The sequence below is a fragment of the Triturus cristatus genome, chromosome 1_2 (genome assembly GCF_964204655.1).
Source record: "Triturus cristatus chromosome 1_2, aTriCri1.1, whole genome shotgun sequence".
NCBI classification, from domain to species: domain Eukaryota; kingdom Metazoa; phylum Chordata; class Amphibia; order Caudata; family Salamandridae; genus Triturus; species Triturus cristatus.
Genome location: NC_140580.1, coordinates 460180898 through 460207062, shown reverse-complemented (window position 1 = coordinate 460207062; position 26165 = coordinate 460180898). Strand labels below are relative to the sequence as shown.

Genomic DNA, 26165 nt, shown 5'->3' with positions numbered 1-26165 from the left:
GTATTTGGGGTGCCCTAGGGCCCCGGAACGCACCGTACCTGTGTGTGAATGTCCAAATTACATAGGGGACACATGAGGGACAAGAATAAAGGCCTACATGCATGCTGGTTGTCATGGAGACCAAGTTTAAAGTATGAATTTTTTTCTGCAGGTGCACATCAAAAGTCAGTTTGAATGAATCTACTTTGTTGCAATGTGGTTCTGGAGTTGACATCATGCTCAATAAAAAAAAAAATGAAAACCCACTGACTGTGCTAGGTTTGAAGGGATTGGAGGAAACATAGGATGCAAATGTGAGTGACCAATCACTCTGTACTCCTGTGCATGAAACAGTCCAGCAAGGCAGATATAAGGCAGCCAGGTCCCATGAGAGAGCACTTGCCTGCACATCTTTGGATTCTACGACCCAGCTGCTGCTCCTGATTCCCTGGAAGCATGTCAAGGTCTGTGGAGAGGGCACAGCCTTTCACCCTGGAGGAGAACCTGGCATTGCTGGATGTGATCCTCCCACAGTACCCCCTGCTGTATGGGCGACCAGGGTATCAGGTGAGTGCAGAGTCCACTAGCACAGACTGTGTCCCTTTTTTGTGACTGTGACTTCTGGCATTGTGTCCAGGTGTGGCACACATGCAATGTACTGTAGGGGGGGGTCCCAGGGGGGGAATGCCTGATGTCTCCCAGCCAGAGCATGCTGTGGTGCATGTCTGCCGTCCTCACTTGCATTGTGTTTACTGTGACAATCACTGCATGGTGCATGCCACATTCTGCCTGTCTTATCCTCCTGGGAATGTAGCCTCTACAGTCCTCATGTGATTATGTGGTCAGCCCAGTGTGACAGGTGACTGTACCCACAGATGTGTGTTAGTTCTGTGTACCTGTGCTGAGAGTGTCCACATGATGTGTTCGTACCCTGGACATCGGTGTGTGTGTAAGTCCCCTGTCATGTGGGTGGGTGCATATGTGGAGTATAGCACCCAAGCTGCATGAGGGATGGATATACCCTGCCCATGTGATGTGAGCAGGGAGCAGTGCTGTGTGTCTGACGTGCAGAGCCAGCCCCACACCTGTGAGCCCCCCCCGTCTAGTGGCACATGTGCAGAGTGAGGTTTGTAGCTGCATTTGGCAATGGCAGGTGAATGTCCTGTGCCTGTGTGTGTCTGTGTACTCTGCTGAGGTAGCGTCAGTGGCCTGTGGCATGTGACTGCTTTGAGGTGCTGCACATTATCCTGGTGTAGCTTGTGATGCACAGTGTGAGCCTGGATCATTGATTGTGTCGTTGCCCTCATTCCACCTGTGTACTTTCAATGGCACGTACTGCTTTTGCCCTTCCCCAGAGGATCATGTCCCTATGACAAAGGTGCAATGCGTTGGATGCATACTATGCCTTGTTGTAAACAGCAAATTTGTTTTAATATGCGTCTCTGTGACATGTGCCAGGTGTATTGATGTAGTGTCACTTGTTCATCCTCACAGGTAGGCGCCTCTGCCAAGAAGCAGATCTAGATGAACGTTGTCAGTGCCGTGAGGAGGACGGACGGTCGCAAGCGGCGCCTGGCCCAGGTGAGAAAACGCTGGCAGGATATCCGGTGCTGGACGCGGAGGATCGCACGGGTCCTGCTGGGGGACTCACCTGAGACCCATAAGAACCGCGGGCGCCGCCGTCTGACCCACATCCACAAGCGTGTGCTGGCGGTGGTCTTTCCAGACTTGGACAGGCGCTTACAGGAGAAGCAGCAGCAGGAAGGGGGTAGGTACATGTGTGTTTGTTGTGTGTCACCAGCATTTGTAAGTGCACAGTTGCATGGATACACTGCCAGGGTTTAAAGGTGCTGTGCAGATCCTGTTACCCACAGTATAGCGGTGCTCTCCTGCCTCCCTTCCCCTCCTTGCAATGTGTTCCCTGGTCTGTGTGTAGTCACTCCTTCACAAGGTTATCTAGGCTGGCACTTTATCCACGTGAACAATGCCTGTAGCATCATGTGTGGGGGGGGGTGTGTAACAGGTTTTGGGACCTTGCCTGTGCCCTGTCCAGTTCAGTACTTGTGGGTTCCATGTCAGTTGGCACTGATGCTGAGTCCAGACATGGGAGTTAGTCTCTCAAGTGTCATGCCTTACAGCACGCATGTCCTATGTTGTGGCCTGTGACATGATGTGCATGAGTGTGCGATACGCATAGTGCAGGGATGGTGGCGTGTGTTGCAGTCATTCCCATTCAGGACCATGGAGTTGTTTGGCCACTACTGTCCCCTGGGGCATATTTTCCTAGGTGTCATGTGTGTCATCACAAAATGTGGACACTCTCAGTGTCTACAGCATAGGTTGTGCTCTGTGCCATTATCCCCTGGCACCATGTATATTGACGTAAAATGTAGTACAAGTGTCCACTGTACAGCCTGACCTGATTTTCCTTGTTCATACTCACGGTGGCCAGTGCCTGTGTGTCTTGTTACAATCATCTGATGATGACCATTTGTACATGATTATTTGGACAGGCGCACCTTGGGTATTTTGTTTCCAATCTTGCATTTATCCAGCCCATGTGTATTTCACCCAGACTAAGAGATGTAAGTGCTTCCTGTGTCTCAACAAATTGTCTCATGTAGGGGGTGGTTGGTGCGGGCAAAGCCTACATGTCAAAACCTGATATCTCCTTGCTAGGTCTGGCCAGTGTGTGATGTTTGTCTGGACATACACTCAAGGTGCAGTGAGCCAGTCATGGTGGGCATGTTTTCAGTATTACCTATGCAGCATGTGCCTAAAGTTCATGGATATGGTCCCTGCTCATCCCTATTTTCGGCAACGCTGTGTGGTGCAGATGCAGTGCTGGATTGTCCCCAGAGCCTGGCTCCTCTGTCAAAATCCATTTCATGTCATTTGCTATTGTGTCATGCTCTCCATAGTTTTTCAGTGGCATGGTGGGTCAACCAACTGTGTGTTGCAGGGCCTACATATGTACCTTGTTTTGTAGATGTTACTCATCTTTCTTTTCAGGCTATGCACTGTAACCTATGTAGATTGGACTCATGTGACATATGTATACAGGTGTATGATTAATTGCTGTCTCTTCACCTTGCCCACAGCATCGTCGGGGAACACGGAGGGAGACATCAGCACAGACAGAGCGGAGGGACCGAGCACCAGTGCCAGCGGTGACATCTTGGCTGGCACATCGAGTGGAACTGAGGCAGAGGGGAGTGAGGCCGAGGACCTGTCCACTGCCACCACAGAATATGAAGCTGACGGGTCCGAGGATGAGCTGTTCGAGTGGGCGGAGGCTGCACCAGCAGCTGACAGCGGCACAACATCTCTCCCCGCCCCCTCCATTGCCATCAGCCGCCTCCCACTTGCTCGTGTCCCTTCCCAGCGTGCCCAGTCACCACATGTCTCCTTCCTGCCAGGCACCGCACCCCCTGCCCCTGTCTCCACTGCTGCCGCCAATGCCGAGTCTGTGGACATCCAGCGGCAGTTGCAGGTTGGTCAGGCTGTGATGCTTAATGTCCTCCATGGCCACAGCCAAGTGCTGAACAACATGGAGGCATACTTGGAGGGCATTTTCTCATCGCAGGCTGACCAACACAACTTGCTGAGGTCCATTGACTCGACACTGACTGCAGCAGTGGGTCTCCTGCAGCGCTTCGTCCAACCCCCTACCCCTGACCCATCCACACTTCCCACTCCCATGCCTGTCCCACGTACACCCAGACGTCAGCATGCTCCTACCACAACAGACACAGGCACCACACCAGCAGGGAAGGTCAAACGCACACCTCCTGGCACGCACACACAGGCTGAAGTAGGCACACCCACTGGGTCGGGGGGCAAACATAAGACACGCAGCCAGAGTGGGAGTCCGCATTCCACAAAATCCACTCCCTCCAAATCCCCTCCCCTCAGCTCTCCTGGCCACAAATCCAGCAAAGACTCCTTCATGGCCGCTCTGTCCCTAAGCCCCACAGTGACACCACCCCGCAAGCGGTCAAAGGAGTCCCTGGTCAGGGTGGTTGAGTTCCCCCCCCCCCCTGTCCACACCCTCCCCCAGTGGCGCTGCGACCCATCCCTCCGACCCCCCCCCCCCTCCTTGGGGCCTGTGGTTCCTTCGGGTGCAGGGGAGTCGCTGGAGGACCTTGCTAAGGTGTGCAGCACCATCCTGACCTCTGCCTTTGGTGCTGCCCCACCCCCTGTGGTGGAGTCCTCCGTCCCTGCACCCACGACGCCTACCCTTCGCCCTCATGTCCCTGCGGTGCCTGGTCCTTCCCCCCCACATGATGCCCCCCCCCTCTGGAAGACGAAGGAGTCTGACTGTGCAGGCAAGCTAGGGGACACGCGTCCCACTGTGTCCCCCACCTGGATTTGAACTTTGGATTGCCCTATGGGCATTGTACATTTTGAACTTTCAAGGGACAAACAGATTTTTGGATGCTGAATAAAGCAATTTCTTTTTCCTTAGTACACTACTGTCTGTCTGGTATTGCTGTTGGTGGACCTGCTCCATTATTTTGGGTGGTGATAATGTGTTGGGTGTGTGGGAATTGTAGTCTTGTGCTGGTCATAGGGTGGACCCTGGTATCTGTGTGCCATCACAAGCTGTTGGCTACATAACTTTGTTCATGTAAGCAGTTACTGCATGGTGACATCATCCCAAGGTGTGTTCCTTCCTCTGTGTAACCTGACATCTTCCCTGCAGGGTCATTCCAATATGTGGTGCTGAGCTGTGTCTACATTGGCTGGGTGTGTGACGGACTCGTTAGACTTGGGCCATGCATGCTGAGCAATGTCTCCACCTGCATTATTCGTGGCGTCCTTGGTGGTAACTGTACTTGTGTATGTAGACTGTTGTCATGACTTCATGTGGACATGTTTTCTTTTCGGCGCTATGCATGTGTATACTCCCAGCCTCGCACACATGTGGTACATGTACTGCAGGATCTTTGTGCACCTGACTGACATTTGTGGGCATTGGATCTGTGGGTACTCCACCCTTTTCTTTGCAGGGGCACTGCTGTGAGTGTTAGGCAACCAACCCTCCTGTGTCTGGGCACTGCTGTGAGTGATAGGCACCCACCCCTCCTATGTCTGGGCACTGCTGGGAGGACTCTGCACACACCCCTCCTGTGTCTGGGCACTGCTGGGAGTACTCTGCACACACCCCTCTTATGACTGGGCACTGCTGGGAGGACTCTGCACACACCCCTCCTGTGTCTGGGCACTGCTGGGAGGACTCTGCACACACCCCTCTTATGACTGGGCACTGCTGGGAGGACTCTGCACACACCCCTCTTATGACTGGGCACTGCTGGGAGGACTCTGCACACACCCCTCTTATGACTGGGCACTGCTGGGAGGACTCTGCACACACCCCTCCTGTGTCTGGGCACTGCTGGGAGGACTCTGCACACACCCCTCCTGTGTCTGGGCACTGCTGGGAGTGTTAGGCACCCACCCCTCCTGTGTCTGGGCATTGCTGGGAGGACTCTGCACACACCCCTCCTGTGTCTGGGCACTGCTGGGAGGACTCTGCACACACCCCTCCTGTGTCTGGGCACTGCTGGGAGGACTCTGCACACACCCCTCCTGTGTCTGGACACTGCTGGGAGTGTTAGGCACCCACCCCTCCTGTGTCTGGGCACTGCTGGGAGGACTCTGCACACACCCCTCCTGTGTCTGGGCACTGCTGGGAGTGTTAGGCACCCACCCCTCCTGTGTCTGGGCACTGCTGGGAGGACTCTGCACACACCCCTCTTATGACTGGGCACTGCTGGGAGGACTCTGCACCCAACCCTCCTATTTCAGGATATGTACGCTTAGAACATACACGGGTGTGGGTTCGCTCCATGCATACGCGGGTGGGGGTACGGTCCATACATACACTGTTGGGGTGGGGGTACGCTCCATACATACGCGGGTGAGGGTACGGGTCGTACATACACGGTTGGGGTGGGGGTACGCTCCATACATACGCGGGTAAGGGTACAGGTCGTACATACACGGTTGGGGTGGGGGTATGCTCCATACATACGCGGGTGAGGGTACAGGTCGTACATACACGGTTGGGGTGGGGGTACGCTCCATATATATGGGGGTGGGGGTATGGTCTGTATGTACACTGTTGGGATGGGGGTGCGCTCCATGCATACGGGGGTGGGGGTACAGTCCGTACATATCCGTACCCACGCTGTGGAATGCTTGTGCGGGCCGTACCCAGGCCTTTGCCACGTGGGTACAGCCGTCCCGCCATTGTTGGGGTGACGTAGGTGTGGGCGTAGTACGACTCGTACCCACGCTCTTAAGGCATGGGTACGGGACATACCTGTATTGTTGTGTTACCGGTTCGCGTCGCCAACCACTTCCGTTGTGGTGGACGCTGGCTTTGCTGGACACGCCCCCACCCCCTCATAGTGACCAGGGCCTGGGGGTCAGGTATGTCCAGGGCATGTGTGCTGTGTGACTTGGGTGGGGGTTTTGTGGCCTGCCCCAGCTCCTGCCCCCCCCTTTCCCCCCTCCCTTTGTTGTTCTGACCTTCTGCGGCGTCTGCGTCGGAACCTGTAGAGGAGGTCGACTGCTATGAGGGCCGGGATGACACGTAGGTTCGGGTCCATGTCTGTCGTCGTGTGCAGGTACTCCTTGTTCGCGTCGTCCTGATTTCCCGGCAGTTTCTGGCTGCCGGAAAATATTCTCCGTGCGGGATGACGTTGGTGCGAATCGTACTTCCTGGTTCGTGAATGGCAGGCTGCGTGCGTCCCGACGTCACGTCGGCGCTTTCCCGGATCACATTTGTATGTATATTTTCGTCGGTCGGTGTTTTGTACGAATCGTACGGAAATAGTATTTCCGTGCGAATCGTACTTCCATGTTTGTATCTTGTTCCGACCGGGTACGCGTCGGACGGAGAATATGCTCCGTCCGACGGTTCGTACCCGGTTTTTACAGGATCGTAATCGGCACCACTGTCTGCTTTGTGTGCCACGATATGCCAAAGAGTGTCAAAGGGGAAGGTCATTCTTGGTCAGGGCAGCCAAACTCTGGAATGCCTTGCCCCCAACCCCCCACATGTGCCTGATCAAGTCAGAACTAGAACTCAGGAATACCTTAAAGACTCTGCTTTTCTCACAGTTGTATCGCCTCCTCACTGATCTTCGCTGTTAGTCTGCACTAGCGCCGGGACACCTCTGTTGAGGTATCTGTTGCGCTTTACAAATGCACTTTGATTGATTTGAATGATTGATCAGTACACAAACTCCCACCAACTTCTTTCTGCAAGTCCCCCTACCCTTTCATGTGTTAGGCTTTTGGAAGCTTGAGCTTACACAGCAGTGGATATGAATGCAGGATTTGTGTTTAACCTTTGAGAGCCCACTAGTTGGTGCAGTACACAGATGGGGATAATTGCCTCTCTTGACGGTCACTTTATTAATATTCTGTTCTCCCTAACCCTATATGTGTAGCTTTTTACACTTGTCAGTATTGTTATAATATAAGTTACCAGGTGACAGAGGAATTATGTGTTGATATAGGAATACTTTAAGGAATCAGATTGCAGGTTTACTCCCCACCAGGAACCATTGTACATCTTGATCAGCCTCAAAATTGTCATTGCCTTGGTCAATAATCTCTAGTGCCACATGGAAATGTTAAAATTGCTTGTACTGACATCACCCAGGGCACATTGTAAACATCGACAACCCCACCTATCGTGCACCTGCTCGCTCCTGCAGGGATGCCATAAAGGACAATCCGGATATTCCTTTACTGATATTCCAAAGTAGTTTCCATATGATTGGCATGGTCAACAGTATTGAAACGGGTAGAGGTCCAAGAAAGGTAGGATGGCTGTGAGGTAGTTATAATGAGAAAAAAGAGGAAGTTGGCTGCATGGGAAAGAGATTGGCAGATGAAGTGAGTTTGTGGGAGCCTAATTGTAGTCGGTAGACACATTTATACAGTGAGACCAATTGAATAGTCCGGTTCCAAGAGTTTTTAGGAGAAATATATTGATCATTGTCATTAGCAATAGCTCACATTAGAGAGAGGGCAAATATGAAGATGAGTGAATATTTCCATATCAGAAGAATAGGATCCACACTTTGGCTTGATGGTAAAGAGTTAGGAGAAGACGTTTTTCATTATTTGTGTGGCATAAAATTCAAATACTGAAAATAAAGGGCGAAGAGAAGTTTGAAAGCTAAGGAACACAAGAGGATAGGGAGGAAAAAGGCTGACAGACACACAGCTAATCTAGATTGCACCAGAGAAGAAAGCTTCAAAGTTGTCAGTAGTGATGGATATAATGGAATTTAAAGGATTGTATGGAAACAGAAGAATTTGAAAAGTGATGAGTATTGTCAGATGGCCTTGGCCTACTAACATCTCCTTCTCTCATGGAATTCAGAAGGGGACTGTTAGTCCTGTCATCTTTAGGGTGGTCTTTCACCAGAGTTTTATTTGCCTTTTGTCCCCCATTTTTGCTATTTCTTTTTGTTGGCCTAGGTCTCTGATCACTTTACCATTGCTAACCAGTGCTAAAGTGCATGTGTTTCTCTCCTAAAACATGATGGCATTGGTGTATACCTGATTGGCATGTTTGTTGTACTGGTATGTCCTGTGTAAAGTGATATACCATATACCAAGGGCCTGAACTTCAAATGCTACTACTGAGCTGCAACACAGATTGTGCCACCCACAGAAGTAGCCTTTCAAACCTTTCTCAGGTCTGCCACTGGAGTGCCTGTGTGTGCAGTTTACTGCCACTTTGACTTGCCATTTAAAATTACTTTCCAGGCCTTAAACTCCCCTTTTTTTACATATAGGTCACCCCTAAGGTAGGCCCTAAGTAACCCTAATGACAGGATGCCATGTGAGTAAGAGATAGGACATTAACTTTTATTTTTTGTATGTTCTGGTAGTAACAAACAGCCTATTTCGGTTTTCACCTGCATTGGGAATTCTTTTTTTTTAAGCTGTAATTCCTGATCACAGAAGAGTAGCTTTTTTATGTTTCATATCTTTATAATGGTGATGATAAAACCTCCTTATTGGTGAATTGGGATTTAACATTACTGTTTAAGAAATGGCACTTTTAGACAGTGGACATTTCTCTGCACTTACTGCACAATTTGCCTGACAGCCTGTCTCCAATACATGTCTGGGTTGGGCTTCTTGTGCATTCCATGTAGATAGCCACAAATACAGGAAGGTGAGACTCATCTGCATTCTGAGCACTCATCTGCATTCATCTGCAGTTTGATGGGTCTTCCTGGGCAGGGAGGAATGGGAGGGGCTGACACCTATACTTCAATAGATAGTGTCCTGTCCACACACAAAGCATTGATTTACCCTCCAGATATAGCCTGGCAGACAGGACTGGGTTGAAAGGGATCCTTGTGCACTTCAGAGAGATTCTTTGAAGTCACCCCTAAATAAAAGGCACTTTTGGGTATAAGTACTGGGTCTCTGATCCCTTGAAAGGAGTCACTTGCGGATCTTGAACTGAACCTCCTACAGAAGGACAGCTGTGCTGCTTAAAGGATTCAATTGACTACTTGTCTGGAAGGACTGCTTTCCTGCTTGTTGCCCAGCTCCCTGACTCTGATGAAGTAGAGGTGGACTTTGCCTTCCCTCCAAGTGATCACCAAGGGCTTGCTGGCTTGTCTCCCGTTTTCTGAAGTCTCAGGGACACAACAAAAACTTCCTGCAATCCTGTTAGAGCTGTTGTACTTCTCCTTCTGTGAGTCCTACCTTTGCCTGAGATGCCGTCTGTAAGTTCTGGGCCTCAGAAGTAGGTCCTGCAGCTGTTTGGCACCAAAACTGCTGCATCAGCACCTTTGCGTCGATCAGAACTCACACATCGCCCTTTGACGCAGAAGCTGTTCGACGACAGCGGTTCTACCGCCTGCGCTGCCTGATGACTACTCTCTGTGTGGCTTGACGATGATGTGTTGCCTTCACGTCAGTGAAGCTCAACGACGATGCAGTGACAAGACTGCATGGAAAAGATCAATGCATCATGCCCTCAGAGTCAGCACTTTGCTCCATCCAAGGTACTTTCTAAGCAGGTAATGCGTGGGTCCTGTAGCTAACTTACCTTCCATCGTGGTCGGTGTGAACTTTGGATTTGCATCGTTCCCTCGCGTCCTTATGTAACCATTTGACCGTTAGTGACTTCTAAGCATTGTTTTTGCATTTAATCTTCTAAAAATCATATCTCAGCTTCTACTGATAGGATTGTTGTTTTTTTGGTATAATTTTGCTCCAACAAATATTCTCTATTTTTTAGTCTTTTTGGTGTATTCATTTTGTTACTGTATGTGTGTTGTGCAAATACTTTACTCATTGCCTCTTTAGATAAGCCTGACTGCTCTGTGCCAAACTACCTGAGGGTGAGCACAGGTTATCTTTAAGTGTGTATCTAGGATACCCTAACTAGAGTGTGGTTCCTGCCTAGCCTGGGTATATACTTCAGCCAAACAGAAATCCCATTTCTGACTGGGACTCAAGACCTGGCTTTTCGACTGCAGCCCAGCGATATCTCAGTGGCTGGATACCCTCAGGGGTGAATAGCTGCACTATATAAATACTGTTGATTGAATGATTGATTGATCTGTGTTATTTTCGCCTGAGGGTGAGGATGACAGTCTTGTGGATGAGAAAGTGTTGAGAATGAAGGTGTCTATTTATAGATGGTGAATGTGTGTGAGGCGCATAGTTATGCACAACAATTAGAGTATTTCAATATAAACATAAACCACTGTATTTCCCCTTGAAATAAAATGTACACTTGTGCCTTCTGCAGGCCTCTATGTGTACTAAAAATACTGCTTTCAGTGCATATTGTAAATGCGCATCCAGAGGCCTGCTTACATTGAGAAAGGTCAGGACAGCTTTCGGATGAGCAGGGAAATCATGTTTGCAGCGGAAGCTGTGATAAAATAATGACGGGTAGGACCCAGCAGGGAAAGAAATCACGAAGTGTGGGAAACTGGTATCTCCCACGAGACAACGGGAGAAGATAGCATGATTCACTGTGGAATTATTGCCAGTTTTGTAAGTCACTCTGGTAGTCTGTAAACTGCTCAATGTCATTTTAATTGGATTTGGTCCCAGTGGCCCTCCAAAATGTTACAGTTTGATGATTTTTGCCTGCCTTTTGTAGTTTTACAAACGACAGCACATTTAAAGCAATTTGCTTAAGAAGATCTGATGTATTGTCAAATATATAAACTCTAATTAAGTGCATGTAATGTTATTAAGACCAATATATGAATTTATGTCTTGACAGGAAAATGTGTCCCTGGCGGACATTTTGTCCCTGAGAGAGAGCTGTCTTACAGAACGAGATATTTGGGCGATCTGCTTGGAGTGCTGCTATTCCATGAAGGAAATATTGCATTCAGCGCTCTTCCAAACACTCTGCATCACCCCTGACTCCCTGGCTTTCAATACAAACGGCAGCGTCTGCTTCATGGAACCGCTGAGTGGTGAGCATACCTGAGGGGCTTGTGTTGACATCTCTGTTACCTACCGGGGCGTCTTTAGGGCGATGCGACTGGTGCGGCCACACAGGGCGCAGACCTAGAGGGGGGCACAGACCTCAGGGAGGGGTGCAGTGTTTAGCAATAACGTAATATTTTAAAGCACCTGCTGCAGAGATCCCTGTGCATCCAGCTTTCAAGCAGCAATAACAATGTAAAGATAACTCTTGTTATTAATGTTCCTGCTAGAGAGAGAGAGATCCGCGTTTTTTCTAGTGGCAGTTTGGGTCCCCATAAAGTAGCGCAGAAGGTTAATATACCTGCTGCAAAGAACAGATCTGTATTTTATGTTGAGAGTTGAGTTGATTAATAAAGTCAGCTTTTACCAGCGCTTTAAAACAAATGAAATGTATGTGAGAGAGGGGCCATGGAGAGATGAGGGGCACTTTTTCCTGGTGGTAGTGAGGGAATCCAAGGAGGAGGTCATGGAGGCGCCAAAGAAAATTGTCGCACCGGATGCCACCAGCGGTAAATCTGGCCCTGATAACCTACGTATCAAAAATCCAGCATGCTAATGCACTCAGCTCCCTCACTACTTTTAACTACCTTCAGAGTTTAGTTTCATTTATAGTATTCTTTTTGTGGTATGTGATGGCAAAAATACAACATACTTTAACTCAATGAAAAGAACACATCTGGGGGCGTTGAAGTCAACATCTAGAGGCCATATGTACAAATAAGTTTTAGGGTTGCAATGTAAATGGCCCAATTATCAGAGTCGGGTCGGTTGCAACTGCAAGAAAGCATTTTGCAATGTACAAATGGCAAACTACGATTCGGAAACTTGTTACTGAATCACAATTTGGTTTAGCGATTCGGTATTCGGAAGGGGCGTGTATAGGGCGCTCTTTCCAAATACCAAATCACAGTGATATTTATTAATGTTTCGCCACCAAATTCCGGTCACATAACATGAATATTTTACCACCTCCTTGAAGGATGTTGTTGTAACCCATTCAAAATGAGAAGGGGTCCCCAAGGGACTCCTTCCCCTTTGAGAATGTACAAAAAACTATTTTTTAAGAGCAGGCAGTGGTCTAATTTTTTTTAAGTTGCTTTATTTTAAAGGAATCACAGAGATGGTGGTCTGCTGACCCAAGCAGACCACCATCGCTGTGATAGCAGCGATATCAAGTGGGTCACAAATAGTTACCTTCCTCATTAATATTTATGAGATAGGTCTATTTGCAACCCCACTAGGAATCACTACTTTTAAATGTATTATTTTGTATATTAGGAATTGTGTAATTTCCTAATTGCAAGTCGGTGAGAATCGCAGTCTGGTAAATTGCAATTCCTAATTTTTGTACATCTGGCTTATAGTTCTTATTTAGAAGATTGACTAAATATGTAACCTTAAAATGAAAATGTGTGCGGTTTTTGTACCTCAGTACCTGCTGACTTATTGCCTATGTCCCATACTCTCAAATTGAGTTGCGTAAGATTGACATAAAGCAGTGCTAGTTGTTCGCAATTGGAAAAAGATGTTGTGTTCCTACACTGTTCCTAATAGAGTTCATGCTAAATCTCACATAAAGTGAGCACTGGTAGTTATAAGTTAAGACACAGTCTCAGTGACAGTTTTAGGCTGACAGTTGTCTTAAGTAGTTGAAGAGCTGGAACAGTGCTATTTTTTTTACCAAAGAGGGTGGTAAAGGGTTGCTTTTTAAGGCATGTGCTGCTTTTTGTTTGAGAGATAGCAATATTTTTTACACTTAAGGTAACTCATTGAACATAGAGCACCACACAAAAAGCAATTTAATAACACAAAACATAACATGTCACATCCCAATAAAACAGTTAAAGCTGAATGCAACACAAGAACCACAACACTAACCATTGCAATAAAGCACTACCCAAACAGAAAAGCACAAAAAAAAACAAAGCCCATCACCATCACAACAAAATGCCACCCAACAAATATGAAGAAACTTTATTGAGATACATTTTCACCTCCATAAATCTGCTTAAAAAATACAGCAGTAAAAGGTGTTTGCACCAATTCCTGCCTTAACTTACCACCATAGACATGAAAGAGTGGCAGTCAAAAACGCTTGTGATCTGGCGCTTGAGCCATTTCGTTGTCCTTTTCAGCTTGTATAATATGAATTGAGCAAACCTATTACAGAAAAGCGTTTTCAGCAGTCCAACAATGGATTATTGAACCTGGGACAGGGGCAGCTCCACAACTAGGGCGAGGAGCGTTGCCCCGCTGCTTCTCGCAGTGCGGGAAGCAGAAACATAAAATGGTAATAACTTACGATTATTACCATTTTATGTTTGGTTGCGGAAGGGCGGGTGGGCGGGGCTGCTCTGAGAGCAGGGCAGGGGATGAGTGGTGGCCCTGCCCATTATCGAGTGCACAAAGACTATTTGGTCGTCATGCGCACTCTGCCCATCTTCATGCAGGCTGCAATGCAGCCTACATGAAGAAAATGGCCTCCCCATAAGTGACTGGATGGGTGGCGTCCCGACCAATCACAACGCTGCTTGCAGCTTTTTGATTGGCTCAGGGGAGGGAGGGAGCCTGGCTGCCTGCTTTTGCTTCCTGTTCCTGGAGAGCAGGAGAGCAGGAGAGCAGAGAAAACGTGGGACACGGCCAGCGGGGAAGGTAAGTTTAATTATATATATATTTTTCAAATTAAATTATTCCCTGCCAGGCATTCCCCCACCCGCGAGTCATGCCGGCCGCAACTGTTGAACCATTAATTAACAAGACTAATATATCGGTTTGATTGTGAGTCATTTTACTTGTGCCATGAAGATTTTAACAAAGAAAACCTGTCTAAAAAAATAAAGCGAATCGTTTGTCTTTCCTTTACAAATGAAACTACATAAAATACAAACCGAATATGCATTCAGCTCAGTCTCATCTTTCAGTTTTAACAAGTGGTGTGCATTTTCTCAAATTCATGCGTAAATACAGCGAAAGGAGCATGAAATCGAGTTGTGCACTGTTTGCAAATGTAGTTTGCTGTTGTTCCTAGGACCAAAGGCACAAAATGGAGCAAACTGATTGGACTAGAGTAAAGATTCTGCAATAAGGCCCCAAGCAGCTAATACTCTGAGACTCGTATGTCATTCCGCTCACAATAAAATGGACTATCCTGCTGTTAGCCGTCCCAAAGACTTTCCTTACTCCTTATTCAATCCAATAATCCTTTTCCACTAAAAACATTCTTCATAGCCGCACAGCTTTTCGACTTCTGTAAAGCAGTAGATTTGAAAATAATAGTAAACTATGTCTGCATACTCAGATGAACAATTTATTCCACAATCAAATGGGTTGCTTAGAAACAATAAAATGTTTCTTTTCTGCTCTTTTACAATTGGCCTAAACCAGATGAGAAACGTATAGTTTTAAGGACTCTCACTGTTCACACGTTCTGATCCATAGAAGCAAAAAAATATGCTGTATTTTCTAAACTTCAAATGAAACAGAAGATGTGCTGTTAACAACCAAGGAATCAGCAGTACAGGAAAAATGGGTGGAATATGATTGACACATTTTTCATATTGCTGATTCAGGTAAGATGTTAAGAAATTCGATAAGCAATGTGATGCATGGAGTCATTTATTTAAAGATAATACTCTCGGTGGCACAGTCTCTTTATATGATGGGCTACAGTATTGCCAAAATAATGTATTATTATTCTGTAACCACTCCCTCACTAAGCCTCTGTAACAGTGTCGGAGGTAAGTCTCAGAAGTTTTTTCAAGTAATTTGGAATTTAATACGGAAGGGAAACTAATGACTAGCTCCAGCCGGTTGCAGTAATTCACGTAAAATGACAAATCGTTCGTTCTTCCTCGATAGCCTGCAGTCGCTTGGTTAGCCGCTCATAGGGAGAGTACATAATGTGAGCACAAATTAAACAACAGCGAAAGTAAATTACGGAATTTTCTAGAGACAAATCCAAATGAAAGAATGCAGGCATTTATGAAAGTGAGCTGACGTAGTGTATCTGGCCTGCTAGAGTTTGGGAGGAAGACGGTGGAACTACACGATTTATTTCATAGCCTCCCTTTAAAAAGCAATGCACTCTCACTTTTGATGTCGTTGTGTTGATTTTTTTTCTCGCCATCTGCCATTAACGAGATTTCTCTTGAGTTATTGTGGGAGGCAATATGGAGTGTGTGGGTTTGTGTTGGAGGATGCCCCCCAAGAGCGGGAGAAGTGATGTGACTGGCTTGAAGAATGCACAGGAGGACAGAGGGTTGAGACCCGAGGTATATACAGTTTCCTCTGCAAGGTAAAAGATGTATGTTGGGAGTGAGTGGGGAAGAGGAGGGAGAAGGCAAGGCCTAGGTATCATTGAAGAGGGGTGAGCATAAATGAGAGAAGTGGTGGCTTGGAAGTGGTGCTGGGCAGGTTTAATGTGAGAGGGAAAAGAGGGAAGACAGCTTGAATGAAGAAGCAGTGTAAGTGGATGGAAGGCAGAGGGTGTAGGCAGAGCTCTGAGGTGATTACTCGGGGATATATGGGAGGGTATAAAATGGAAGAAGTTGGGGATGCTACTAGGACTGGTGGGATAGGCTGAGAAATGTGTTGGGTGTGAGAAAGGCAGAAGGAGGGGTAAAGAGGATGCAGTAGATGTAGGTAGGGGTTGGATAGGATAGCATGAAAGATGGAGTAAAGGGGAGGGTCAAGTTGTAAGGAAGAGTGGAATGATGGTGTATTGTGAGGTAGAAAAGTAATAATAAGGCCAGTGAGATGAAGCTGTAAGGGGAGCAGTAGTGTAAAATGGTACAGGCCTGGAAAGTTGAAAAGGAAATGGGTGAGGGAATGCCACCATGTAAATAATGATGGCTGTACGCTCACTCCTAGAAATTGGGTTACTGGTTGACAGAGGTGTGAGCCCTGGTCAAGCAGCAACAACAACCCTAGCCTGGATAAGGCACAAGCAAACCCCAAATTAACCTGTGCTCAGCTTCTTGTAGCTTGGCACAGAGCAATCAGGATTAACTTGAAGGAAATGTGTAAAGTATTTGTGCAACACTTCAAACTGTAAAACAGTGAAAACACCACACAAAAATCCCCATAACATAAACAAGTGATTTAAAAAAAATAAAACAAGACTAAAATGACAAAAATACAATGAATAGAACTGGAGTTAAGAATTGTTAAAGAATAAACTAAAATGGCACCGAAAAGCACAAAGCACCAACTGGGGATATCTGGTCATGCTGGACCGGGACAAAATACATTAGCAAAGAAGATGAGTACAGAGGAATTGATATCTTATTTACTTTCAACGTAGGGCACAGTTAATTACCCTAACATAAATATGTAATTCTACACAGACCTTTTATCAAAATGAATTCAACACACATACATGCCATGGGACCGATCTTTGACCATAAATCATTCCAAAATACGTAAATACATAAACATACAAAAATACATGTACATATAACAAAAAGGAAAAATATACATAAATACAAAGCTCTATATTACCAATACCCCAACAAGTTATTTGATGACTAGTGTTCACACATTAAATCAGGGTGATACACTCAGAGGTAGTCTTTACAGCACCTGAGGTATAACACCTTTCTATCCTTTCCACTCTATGTGCTGCCGTTGTTACAGTAACATTTTTAGATTTTAATAGAGTCTCCTCTACAAGAAGTTGTCTACGCAGACGCGTTTCAGCCGTCTATTTCTTCTGGCCTCTTCAGAACAAGGCAATGAAACCAATCTATGACACTGGAATATGAAGCGAAGGTTGCACTTAAAGCACCTTCTTCGAAAGGGGTAAAATCCCTAAATCCAGACACCCTGACTCGGGTTGAACCTTAACCCGTGGTGAAGTCACCTCTTCCGGTGGTGACCGTGTGCTCCTAACGAGCCTTCGTATCCTGCATAACAACACCTTTTCCAATTGGTGAAGCAGTCTGTAGCAACAGAAATCTCGGTCCTCTCCTTAATGGCGTTTCCGTGTGTGCCCAATGTCACATGTTTATCCCAACCGCGAATGGAGCACGAGCCAGCTACAGGGATCCAGTCATGCCCGCTGAACAAAGTACCTTAAATCTTGGTTGATGGGCATTGCATAGATCCGGATTGAAGAAGGGCCAAGCAGACAAAGCAATGTATTGGTTCCAAGGTGTGGCGAGGCTGTGGTGCGAGGTCCTGTTGTGTCGTCATCGAGGATCTCATCAATGGGCCTTGCAAGTTGAAGTCAGGGGTGTGATGTGCAGCTGGCTGTGCATCAGTTCTGGGGATCTACAAGTCTGCGTTGTGGAGTCTGGTATCATCATTGAGGATGCCATTTACGAGAGATGTGAGGACCTGGGCTGGAGATGACCGCATCATTTAATTTAAAGACCCTGAGCACATGTAGTGCACTTTACTAGGGACTTAAATGTAAATTAAATATGCCAATTAGGCATGAGGCAATGTTACAATGTTTTAGAGAAAGATCACAAGTATTTTAGCACTGGTTAGCAGTGGTAAACTGCTTAAAATCCTAAGGTCAGCAAAACCAAAGGCTTCAAAAACAGGAGGTTTGAAGGCAAAAAGTTAGGGGGAAAACAACACCAAGAATGTCAGGTCTAACAGTCACCCATAACAATCCTCGCTTCACTGTGGCTCAGTGATTTGGAAGAAGGTAAGCCTGTCAGTTTAAAACGGATAGAATCATTATAAAATAATATACTCCTTTGTGGTCCGCCCAGATGTCAAATGTAGATCTGACAAAGAATCCTTGAATGCCGGACTTGAATATCTCTGTCTGGATCACTGAGGAGTAAGAATCCCTTGTATGGGCTCCAGAGATATAACATTCTGGGCAGGTGAAATTTACGAAGGTTTAAAATAATATGCCTGTTTCATCAAAGAGTAAGCAGAAGCTACACAGGATAGGACAGCAGATATGGGGCCTGATATGCAATACAGAGGTGAATGAGAACTGTTCAAGCCCTGAGTACCACTTTTAGGATCTCTAAGATGGAAGATAGTGATAACATTTTTAAAATCTCAAATACCCTTCTCAGGTTGTCTGAATGGCCTCAAATTCTCCTCCTGGTTACATTGAGAAGTGAGATACATCGGTAAATAGCCCAGGCCTAAAAAAATCAAGAGGCTCAGGATGGGATAAGATGCCTTTTGTCCGGCTCAACAAGACAATCCATTTGCCACCATTAGAGCTTTTTTTTGGGTTACTGCACTTTTTGCAACATGAAAGGTTCAAAACAGGAGTGCTCTTGTCAGCAGCCGCTCTTTGGAGTAGGCACCTGGATTATGCATGGTGTGCTGCGATGTTAAAATAAGAAGGAATAACAGGGACATGTGACAATCCAGTACAGGAGCTATTTGAGGTCATGAATGTTTATACTCAGATGGACATTATGACGCAAATATTAAATGTGAAACGTCCAAACAGCAGAGGGTGTGTGGGAAATGAGAGGCAGTGGAAGCCGGATACAAGGAGAGATGCTTTAGACTCTCTGGAAAGTGATTCAAGCCTGTGTAAACATAAAACCTATGATACAAGCCTGTGTAAACATAAAATCTATGCCCTTTTAGACATTATCCAGGCTTACTGTGCAGACTGTGTAGAAAATAAAGGTCTGAATTATGTCACGGGTGCTCCTGTAGAGCTGCTGGTAAATCCTGTTGCTTTTTAGTAAATATCCCAGCTAACGTGTGATAAAATTCACCTATTAGTCTAATGCTTAGGTCTGAGTTTTAACAGCACAGCTTTCAAACAAATCTAGTCCTCCCATATACTTAGAATGTGGTTAGGGCTACCCCCTTCCAAGTATTGTCCATTACTGACCAGTCTCTTTCAGCCACTTGATTGAGACTTTGTCAACCATATCTTGGCTCAGCCCAGAGAATTATTTTTCTCTCACTTAAAGCTATTGGTAGTTAGGATGTATCCTGCCTGAAATGGAATGCTTTTTCTGAACTGCATGAGGGAAATGTTGGAATTATAGGCATCTTTAACCTTTTACTCACTCATTGTTGCTTCTTCTAAATCCTTGCACCCCCATCATCTTTCTTCTCTCTCTCACCCTTGGTGTCTCCCACACTAATCCCCCGTCTCTGCACTTTTACTGTGTGTGTGTCACCCCTCGTCCTACCATTCTGCCATGTCCACCCATTCCTTCATTTCACTCTTTTCTCTTTCCCTTATGTGTCACTGCTCTATCTTCCGTCCGGCACTTTCCTCGCTTTCCTTCCTTCAATCCTTCATCTTTACCTGTGTATCGGTCTTAATTTTCCCACCCTAACTCTCTCCCCACCCACAATGCTGGCAAAATGGAAGCAAGGGAGTTTTCAATATAGTCCTTTTTAATAGTTTCATGTAGTTGACTTGCTTTAATTACTAATGCTTTTTTGCTGTGCACTGCTGCGTTAAACCCAGACCTATTAAATGTACGAAATGCAGAGGTGTTTTTTCCATTAGAGCTCTGAGGCTGCACCCCCTCGAAATTCTTACAAGTTTACCTAAAAAAATACAAAATCGATAAATGTATTTAGAGATAAAATGTTATCGATGTATTCAAGTCTAGGCTGCCTGTCCCAGGTTGGTTGCACCACCTCACTCTGAAGCAGGAGACATGAAGGCTGGCAGTAAATCAACTTTCTGCAATGTGACGCATGATACAGGGTTACCTTTCTGAAGCCCTTCATTGCCATTGTAGTCTATGGTGGTGTCCACTGTAGGCCAGTGATGCTGTCAACACCATGGGTTTGGACTTTGGAGACTGCATCGTTGCTGAGGCAAGATGTGCATCATTCACAGGCATAAATCCAACTCTTTCCCATTCGGCACAGGGTATGACTGGATGCAAGCATGTATGATTTGGCGCCCTGCCCTTGGCAATGGTAAGTTTTAGCGTGCTAATCTTGTGCTATACATATTGTGCTGAGACACCTGGTCCTGCTAACCTTCCCCATTGTGACACTCCAGGCCCTGGCTATAGATCACTGGCCCATGTAGAAGTGGAGCGGCTGTATTTGTTCCTCCAAGAAATGGATCCATAAGACGAGCAGGGTTGTTGTTCTCTTGCGAAGCTGACTTAAATATTGAGTCAAGCGCAAAGGGAGAAATATGTGCTTCTAGTAAAGACAGTTCCATGCTGTGTGGCATTAAAACTGACCCTAACTTCAAGGCCTTAACATTAATGTAAAAGATATGGCTTAATTTTAAAACAATTAATGTTAAAAACGTAACGGTAATGCATGTCAATGAATTAGTTCCTCTTTTATTTAACTTCTTACTTAATCTTGAAAACCCAAAGAGTGTTAGCTATATCATCATGTTGTGTTTCTGCATTTTTTCATGCCTTATTACTCTTGTATAGTGCATACTTTGAGTCGTGCCAGGTGTTAGTGAGGGCCTTTGAAAGAGAGTTCTGGCTGAAGACAAAGCAATGTGCATGTCAGTGGGTTGGCCTCTCTGCATAGCACACAGAATAATGGTCATGTTTTCAAGATACAAAGATGTCAAAATATTTAAAAGGCAAAAGTTAAAGAAAATAAAGTGCTTGACTGTGCATGACTGCAGTGTATGTTTGAGGGTGGTGAAGTGAGGGAAATGTGAGAAAGTACATTGGGGACAGTGAAGACAGGGTGCTGAAGAGGAAAGAGATGAGGTAAGAGATGTGTAGAGAAAAAGGGCATACATATTTAAACAAGCATTGGCATAGACAATAGGTCTCGCCTTTCGGACCTTTTAAGTGTTTAGCTAGAGCAATTCCACATAAATAATGAAATGAAAATTCTGCATTTTACCGTAACACAGTAAGCCAGAGGGAACCAGGAAATGACAAAACACACTGCAAGCCGCTTCAGCCTACACAGTTGTGTATTTTGTAAACTGATTCCAGTGAGCATGGAATACAAAAAGGGGAGTGGTCGCCTTTGAAGTTAAAGCGCTGAATGGGGGCACTTTAACAAAAAAACAACAACAAATGTGTTAAGATAAATACAGTGAGCCGCTATAAAGAAAAGCGATGGCCGCCTTTAAAATTAAAGTGCGGCATGGAGGCGTATAAAAATACTTTAGTAATGTAATTATGGCAAAGGAGCCCACCGTGCTTCCCAGACCGAGGCTGCACTGATTGCCCATCCATCATGCACCCTCCGCACGCTTAATAATATTCAAGCAGCAGAGTGGCAGGTGAGGAGAATATGCAACAAAACAGAAAATGACATCAATATGAAAAGCATTCAAGAGATCCCTGCGAAATCCTGGAAGGCAGCGATTTTGAGCCCCATTATTCGTCTTTATAGAAAGTAGCCTGGGCCCTCACATTAACGCTTTACACGCCAATAATTTATAAAGCAAATGACAGCACTCACAGGCATGTGATGGGGAAGAATACCGAGAGACAACATGCTCATTTTAAAATCTCTTTCCTTCTCCCTTCTTCTCGAGCTTTAAATATCTCAGGGTTTCGTTTGCCTCACTCGAGCGCTGCAAGATATTTCAAGGACAAGCGCCACCACGCAGCCGTGAAAGTTAAAGCAACGCGCACTCTTGTGGAGGTGGGGTGGAGGGGACGTGCCTTCTAATGAAAGCGGCAAGGTCTGAAAATGAAACCTGACCCAAAACAGATGGCCCCTGTGCGCCGCTGCTGTCTCCCTAAGGCAAATCGCTCTGGGAGTAAACATTTCACAAAAAGCTGGGACATCCACATGCCTTAGGCCAATTGCGTGCGAAAGCCGGATGCAAAGACCAATAGCGTGTGAGCACCTCACGCACAAGCTTGTAGAAAAGCTGAAGTGATTCCAAGATGCCGATATCCTAGACAGCGCATGCGCGCTGCACTAGGCGTGACCTACAAAAACACACATGCCTGAAGGCTGATACTCCTTTCACAGGCCTCATTAATATTTAATGGTAATTATTTACAACAAATTATTGCTGTTACTCATTTATGTTAAACAGTTGACAACCTTTGACAAAGTCAATAGTACTAACAGCTTTTAGGGGTATGTCAGTTGTGTTTTCTATATAAAAATATATATATGTGTTAGAAATGGGATTTCTGGTTGGCTAGGGTTTGCGCCTAAGCCAGGCAGAAACCACCACGCTAGTCAGGGCAAGGGATTTACACGTTGAAGATAACCCCTGCTCACCCCCTTGGTAGCTTGGCATGAGCAGTCAGGCTTATCCCAGAGGCAATGTGTAAAGCGTTTGCACAACGCACACACAGCAGCAACACACCAGGCACACCACAAAAGGAACTCCACACACGGTTATATATAAAAATAGCCTTTGTATTAGCCAAAACACATTAGAATAGTAATCACACAGTATACACTGTACCAACTGGCACTAGGCAATATTTACTGGGGATTATATACACATGGCAGGGCTAATTGGGCCACTGTCAGAACAATCACAAAGCACAAATAGTAAATGTAGAACACAACCAGTAGCTACAGGTAAAACACTGTACTCAGCATTATATCCTGCATCATAAATCATATTATCACATCAGGCATAAAATACATTATGTGCCAATCTCATAAGCCTAAACACATTAGGTAATAATATCCTCACCAGCATAAACACATTATTCAATAACCTCACAAGCATAAACACAGTATGCAATAACCTCATAAGCAGAAATCACATTAGGCAATAACCTCATACGCCGAAACCTCAGATTAGGGAATAATCTCCTAAACATAAACATAAGAGGCATAAATCATGTTGCATAAAACACATTTAGCATATTAGCACATCAATCACATTACGGCCTGGCACCCTACTAACCTGACTGACCCACTGGCCAACTGGCTTTCTCAGAGGGCTCAAATGCCCTATGTCCCAAATGTCAGGGCGTGCAGCCACTGCAGCAGAATCCAAAGTGCACAATTGCGCTGGCCTAAACGTGGCAGCTGCCGCTAATTGCTGTACAGCTGTGCAGCAAAATATGGGCACCGGCACTCACTGTGCCCTCTGGGCCCCTCTGGGTCCCCACTGGGACTCTATAAAAAATATGCGCAATGTTGCAGCTGCCCGCTCTCTTGTAGGGCAGCTGGGGAATTAGGCTTGGCACCATTGTGCTTTCTGAGCCCCCACTGGGACTCGAAACAATAGTGCCCAAAAGAGAAATAAGCACTGGCACTCTCCGTGCCTCATGAGCCTTACTCTGGGACTCTGTGAAAACAAAAGGGCCCCCCTTGGTGCAGCTGCCCGCAAAGGCAGTGCAGCTGTGAGGGAAATAGAGGCACGGGCACCACTGTGCCTTTAGGAGCGACCAAAGGGGGAGGGCACCGACAATGTGCCCCGACACCCCCCCACCGGACTCTCAACTCGGCCCCACTCAGGGGGCTCTCTCTCGTGGCGACGTCAGGCCCTCCACAGCCTCTGGACGGGGTAGGGAGCAAGGCCCCACCAGCGCTGCTCCTCTCCACAGCATCCACGGGATGGCCGATGCGAGACCACAAGGCTCGGCTCCTTCCTGCTTCCGGCCAACAACGAGGCCCCGCCCACAACCAGGCAAGGCCACCTGGCTTCCGGGTCGGGCCGCTGTGGAGATTTTTTTGCAGATCTCAGCAGCTCCGTTCCTGTCTTCTCGCGGCAAAGTGAGGGGTGGGCACCCGCTTCAAATAACAGCAATCGCGGGTGGGCACCACAATGCAGGGTGGGCACCCGCTGTTTAAATAAAGGTAAATTCAGGGTGGGCTCCCGCTAAACGCACCAAATGCGGGGTGGGCACCTGCTCTAAAGGCACCGATGCGGGGTGGGCTCCCGCTCTGTTTTTAGCATAAATCAGGGGGGTAGGCTCACGCAAAAAGCATAAAGACGGGGTGGGCCCACGCCGAAAAGGCACAAAATGTGGGGGAATCCCCAAGTCAGGATTCCCTCTAACATGGCTGCAGCTCTGCGCTACGAAGCCCACGCTCTCTTCCTTCTGGGCAAGTAAAATACAGCGCTCACGAGGCGCTGGATGCAACAAAAGTCCTTAGGTCCATGGGGCATAGCTGGGCCCAGGGAGGACAGCACACAGGGCCCACCAGCAGTGAGGCAAGCCCTAGTTGCAGTTCCTCCTGGGCCCCCTTCAGCAGCAAGCCCCCAGCAAGTCCAATAACAGCACACTATTCATGGGGTCACAGCTCCTATATTTATACTACACATTCCTTCATCTGCAGTACAGGGGTTGGGGGAACCAGCAAAAACTGGTTCAGGGGGGAATTGGAGCACTCTATTTACCAGGCTCCTCTTCCCGTTTGTCAGGTGAGGGCTCGGTGATCAGACACACCACGGGGGGGAGCCAGCATTGTACAGGGAAGGCACAATCCTATTCAGGGTCAGGGGACTACTCCGACGACTTCTCCAAATGTAGATGTCCCATTCAGCCTAGTGCTGACTCATCCTGTCCCTCCTGGAGCCACACACACCTCCCAGCCCCTGTCACTCAAAAGCCAGACATGCAATTCACATCAGGCAGGCAGACACATAGCACACAGAAATGCCAACTTCTAAAAGTGGCATTTCTAAAATAGTTATAATAAATCTGCACACACCATTGCGCAGCATTTATTATTACCATTCCAAATATACTAAACTTGACCATGCTGCTCCTCTCATATCAGGAATTACCACTGAAACACTTATCAGGGATTCCCCAATGCATTCCTATGGAGGGGCAGCCCCACAGTAGTGCGAAACCAAAATGGCTGTTTGTCACTACCAGGACATGTCACGCACTTAAGGTACATGTCCTATCTTTTACCTACAATGCACCCTGCCCATAGGGCTAGCTAGGGCCTACCTTAGGGGTGACTGACATGTAGTAAAAGGGGGGCCACAGACATGGCACACACTTTAGGTGCAACGTCACAGCGGCCGTAACACTGCGTGCATAGGCCCTGCGATGGCAGAGGCCTGAGATAGGTTTGAAAGGCTACTTTGGTGTGTGACGCAATCAGCGCTGCAAGCCCACCAGTGGCATTTAATTTACCAGCCCTGGGTATATGAGATACAACTTTACAAGGGACTGACAGGTAAATTAAATATGCCAATCAGGTGTAGACCAATCTTACCATATTTAACACAGAGAGCGCACACACTTTACACTGGACAGCAGTGCTAAAGTGTCCAGAGTCCTAAAACCACCAACACCATGTCAGAAAAAAGGCTAGGAGAAAGGCAAAATGTTTAGGGATGACCCTGCAAAAAGGACCAAGTCCAACAATATGTATATATGGTTCAATAACAGCTAAGACTGAAACTAAAATTCCAGTTGGGTGGTACACTATGAGAATCACAGAAATTTACTTTCCAAGTTCTCTGTTAGAGAGCCCCCACTTTTTTCATCCCAATTAAAAACCTGTCTACACTTATTTCTAAATGACTGATTATAGGCAGCAGCTGCAGATGCTACCCGAAGCCTGGTTGGAGCATTTATTTCCAAAGTCAATGCCTCATGCAGTGCAAGACACTGAGGAAGCACACACTTTAATGGGCGTGAAGTTGTAGTGCTGTGCAATTTGCACGTTACATTAACTGTTGAACATGATAATGCAGTATGATATGGGGCAGTTTTTAATGTGTTTAATAATTCAAGACTACACATTCCCACTACTTTATAAACCTTGCTTTCTCACTAAATTAATTTGCTATAAAATGCACCATTTGCTAATGTTTTTTCAATTTGTTCTCGGTA

At 46.5% G+C, this 26165-nt stretch overlaps 1 protein-coding gene across 1 annotated transcript in view; it reads left to right on the top strand.

Annotated features, from left to right (window-relative positions):
- KNDC1 (kinase non-catalytic C-lobe domain containing 1) overlaps positions 1–26165 on the top strand; it is a 575645-nt gene that overhangs the window by 66177 nt on the left and 483303 nt on the right. The window contains exon 2 of the mRNA XM_085606188.1: positions 11273–11471. Within this exon, the coding sequence (XP_085462314.1) occupies positions 11273–11471 (199 nt within the window). The remainder of the gene's footprint in view (positions 1–11272; positions 11472–26165) is intronic.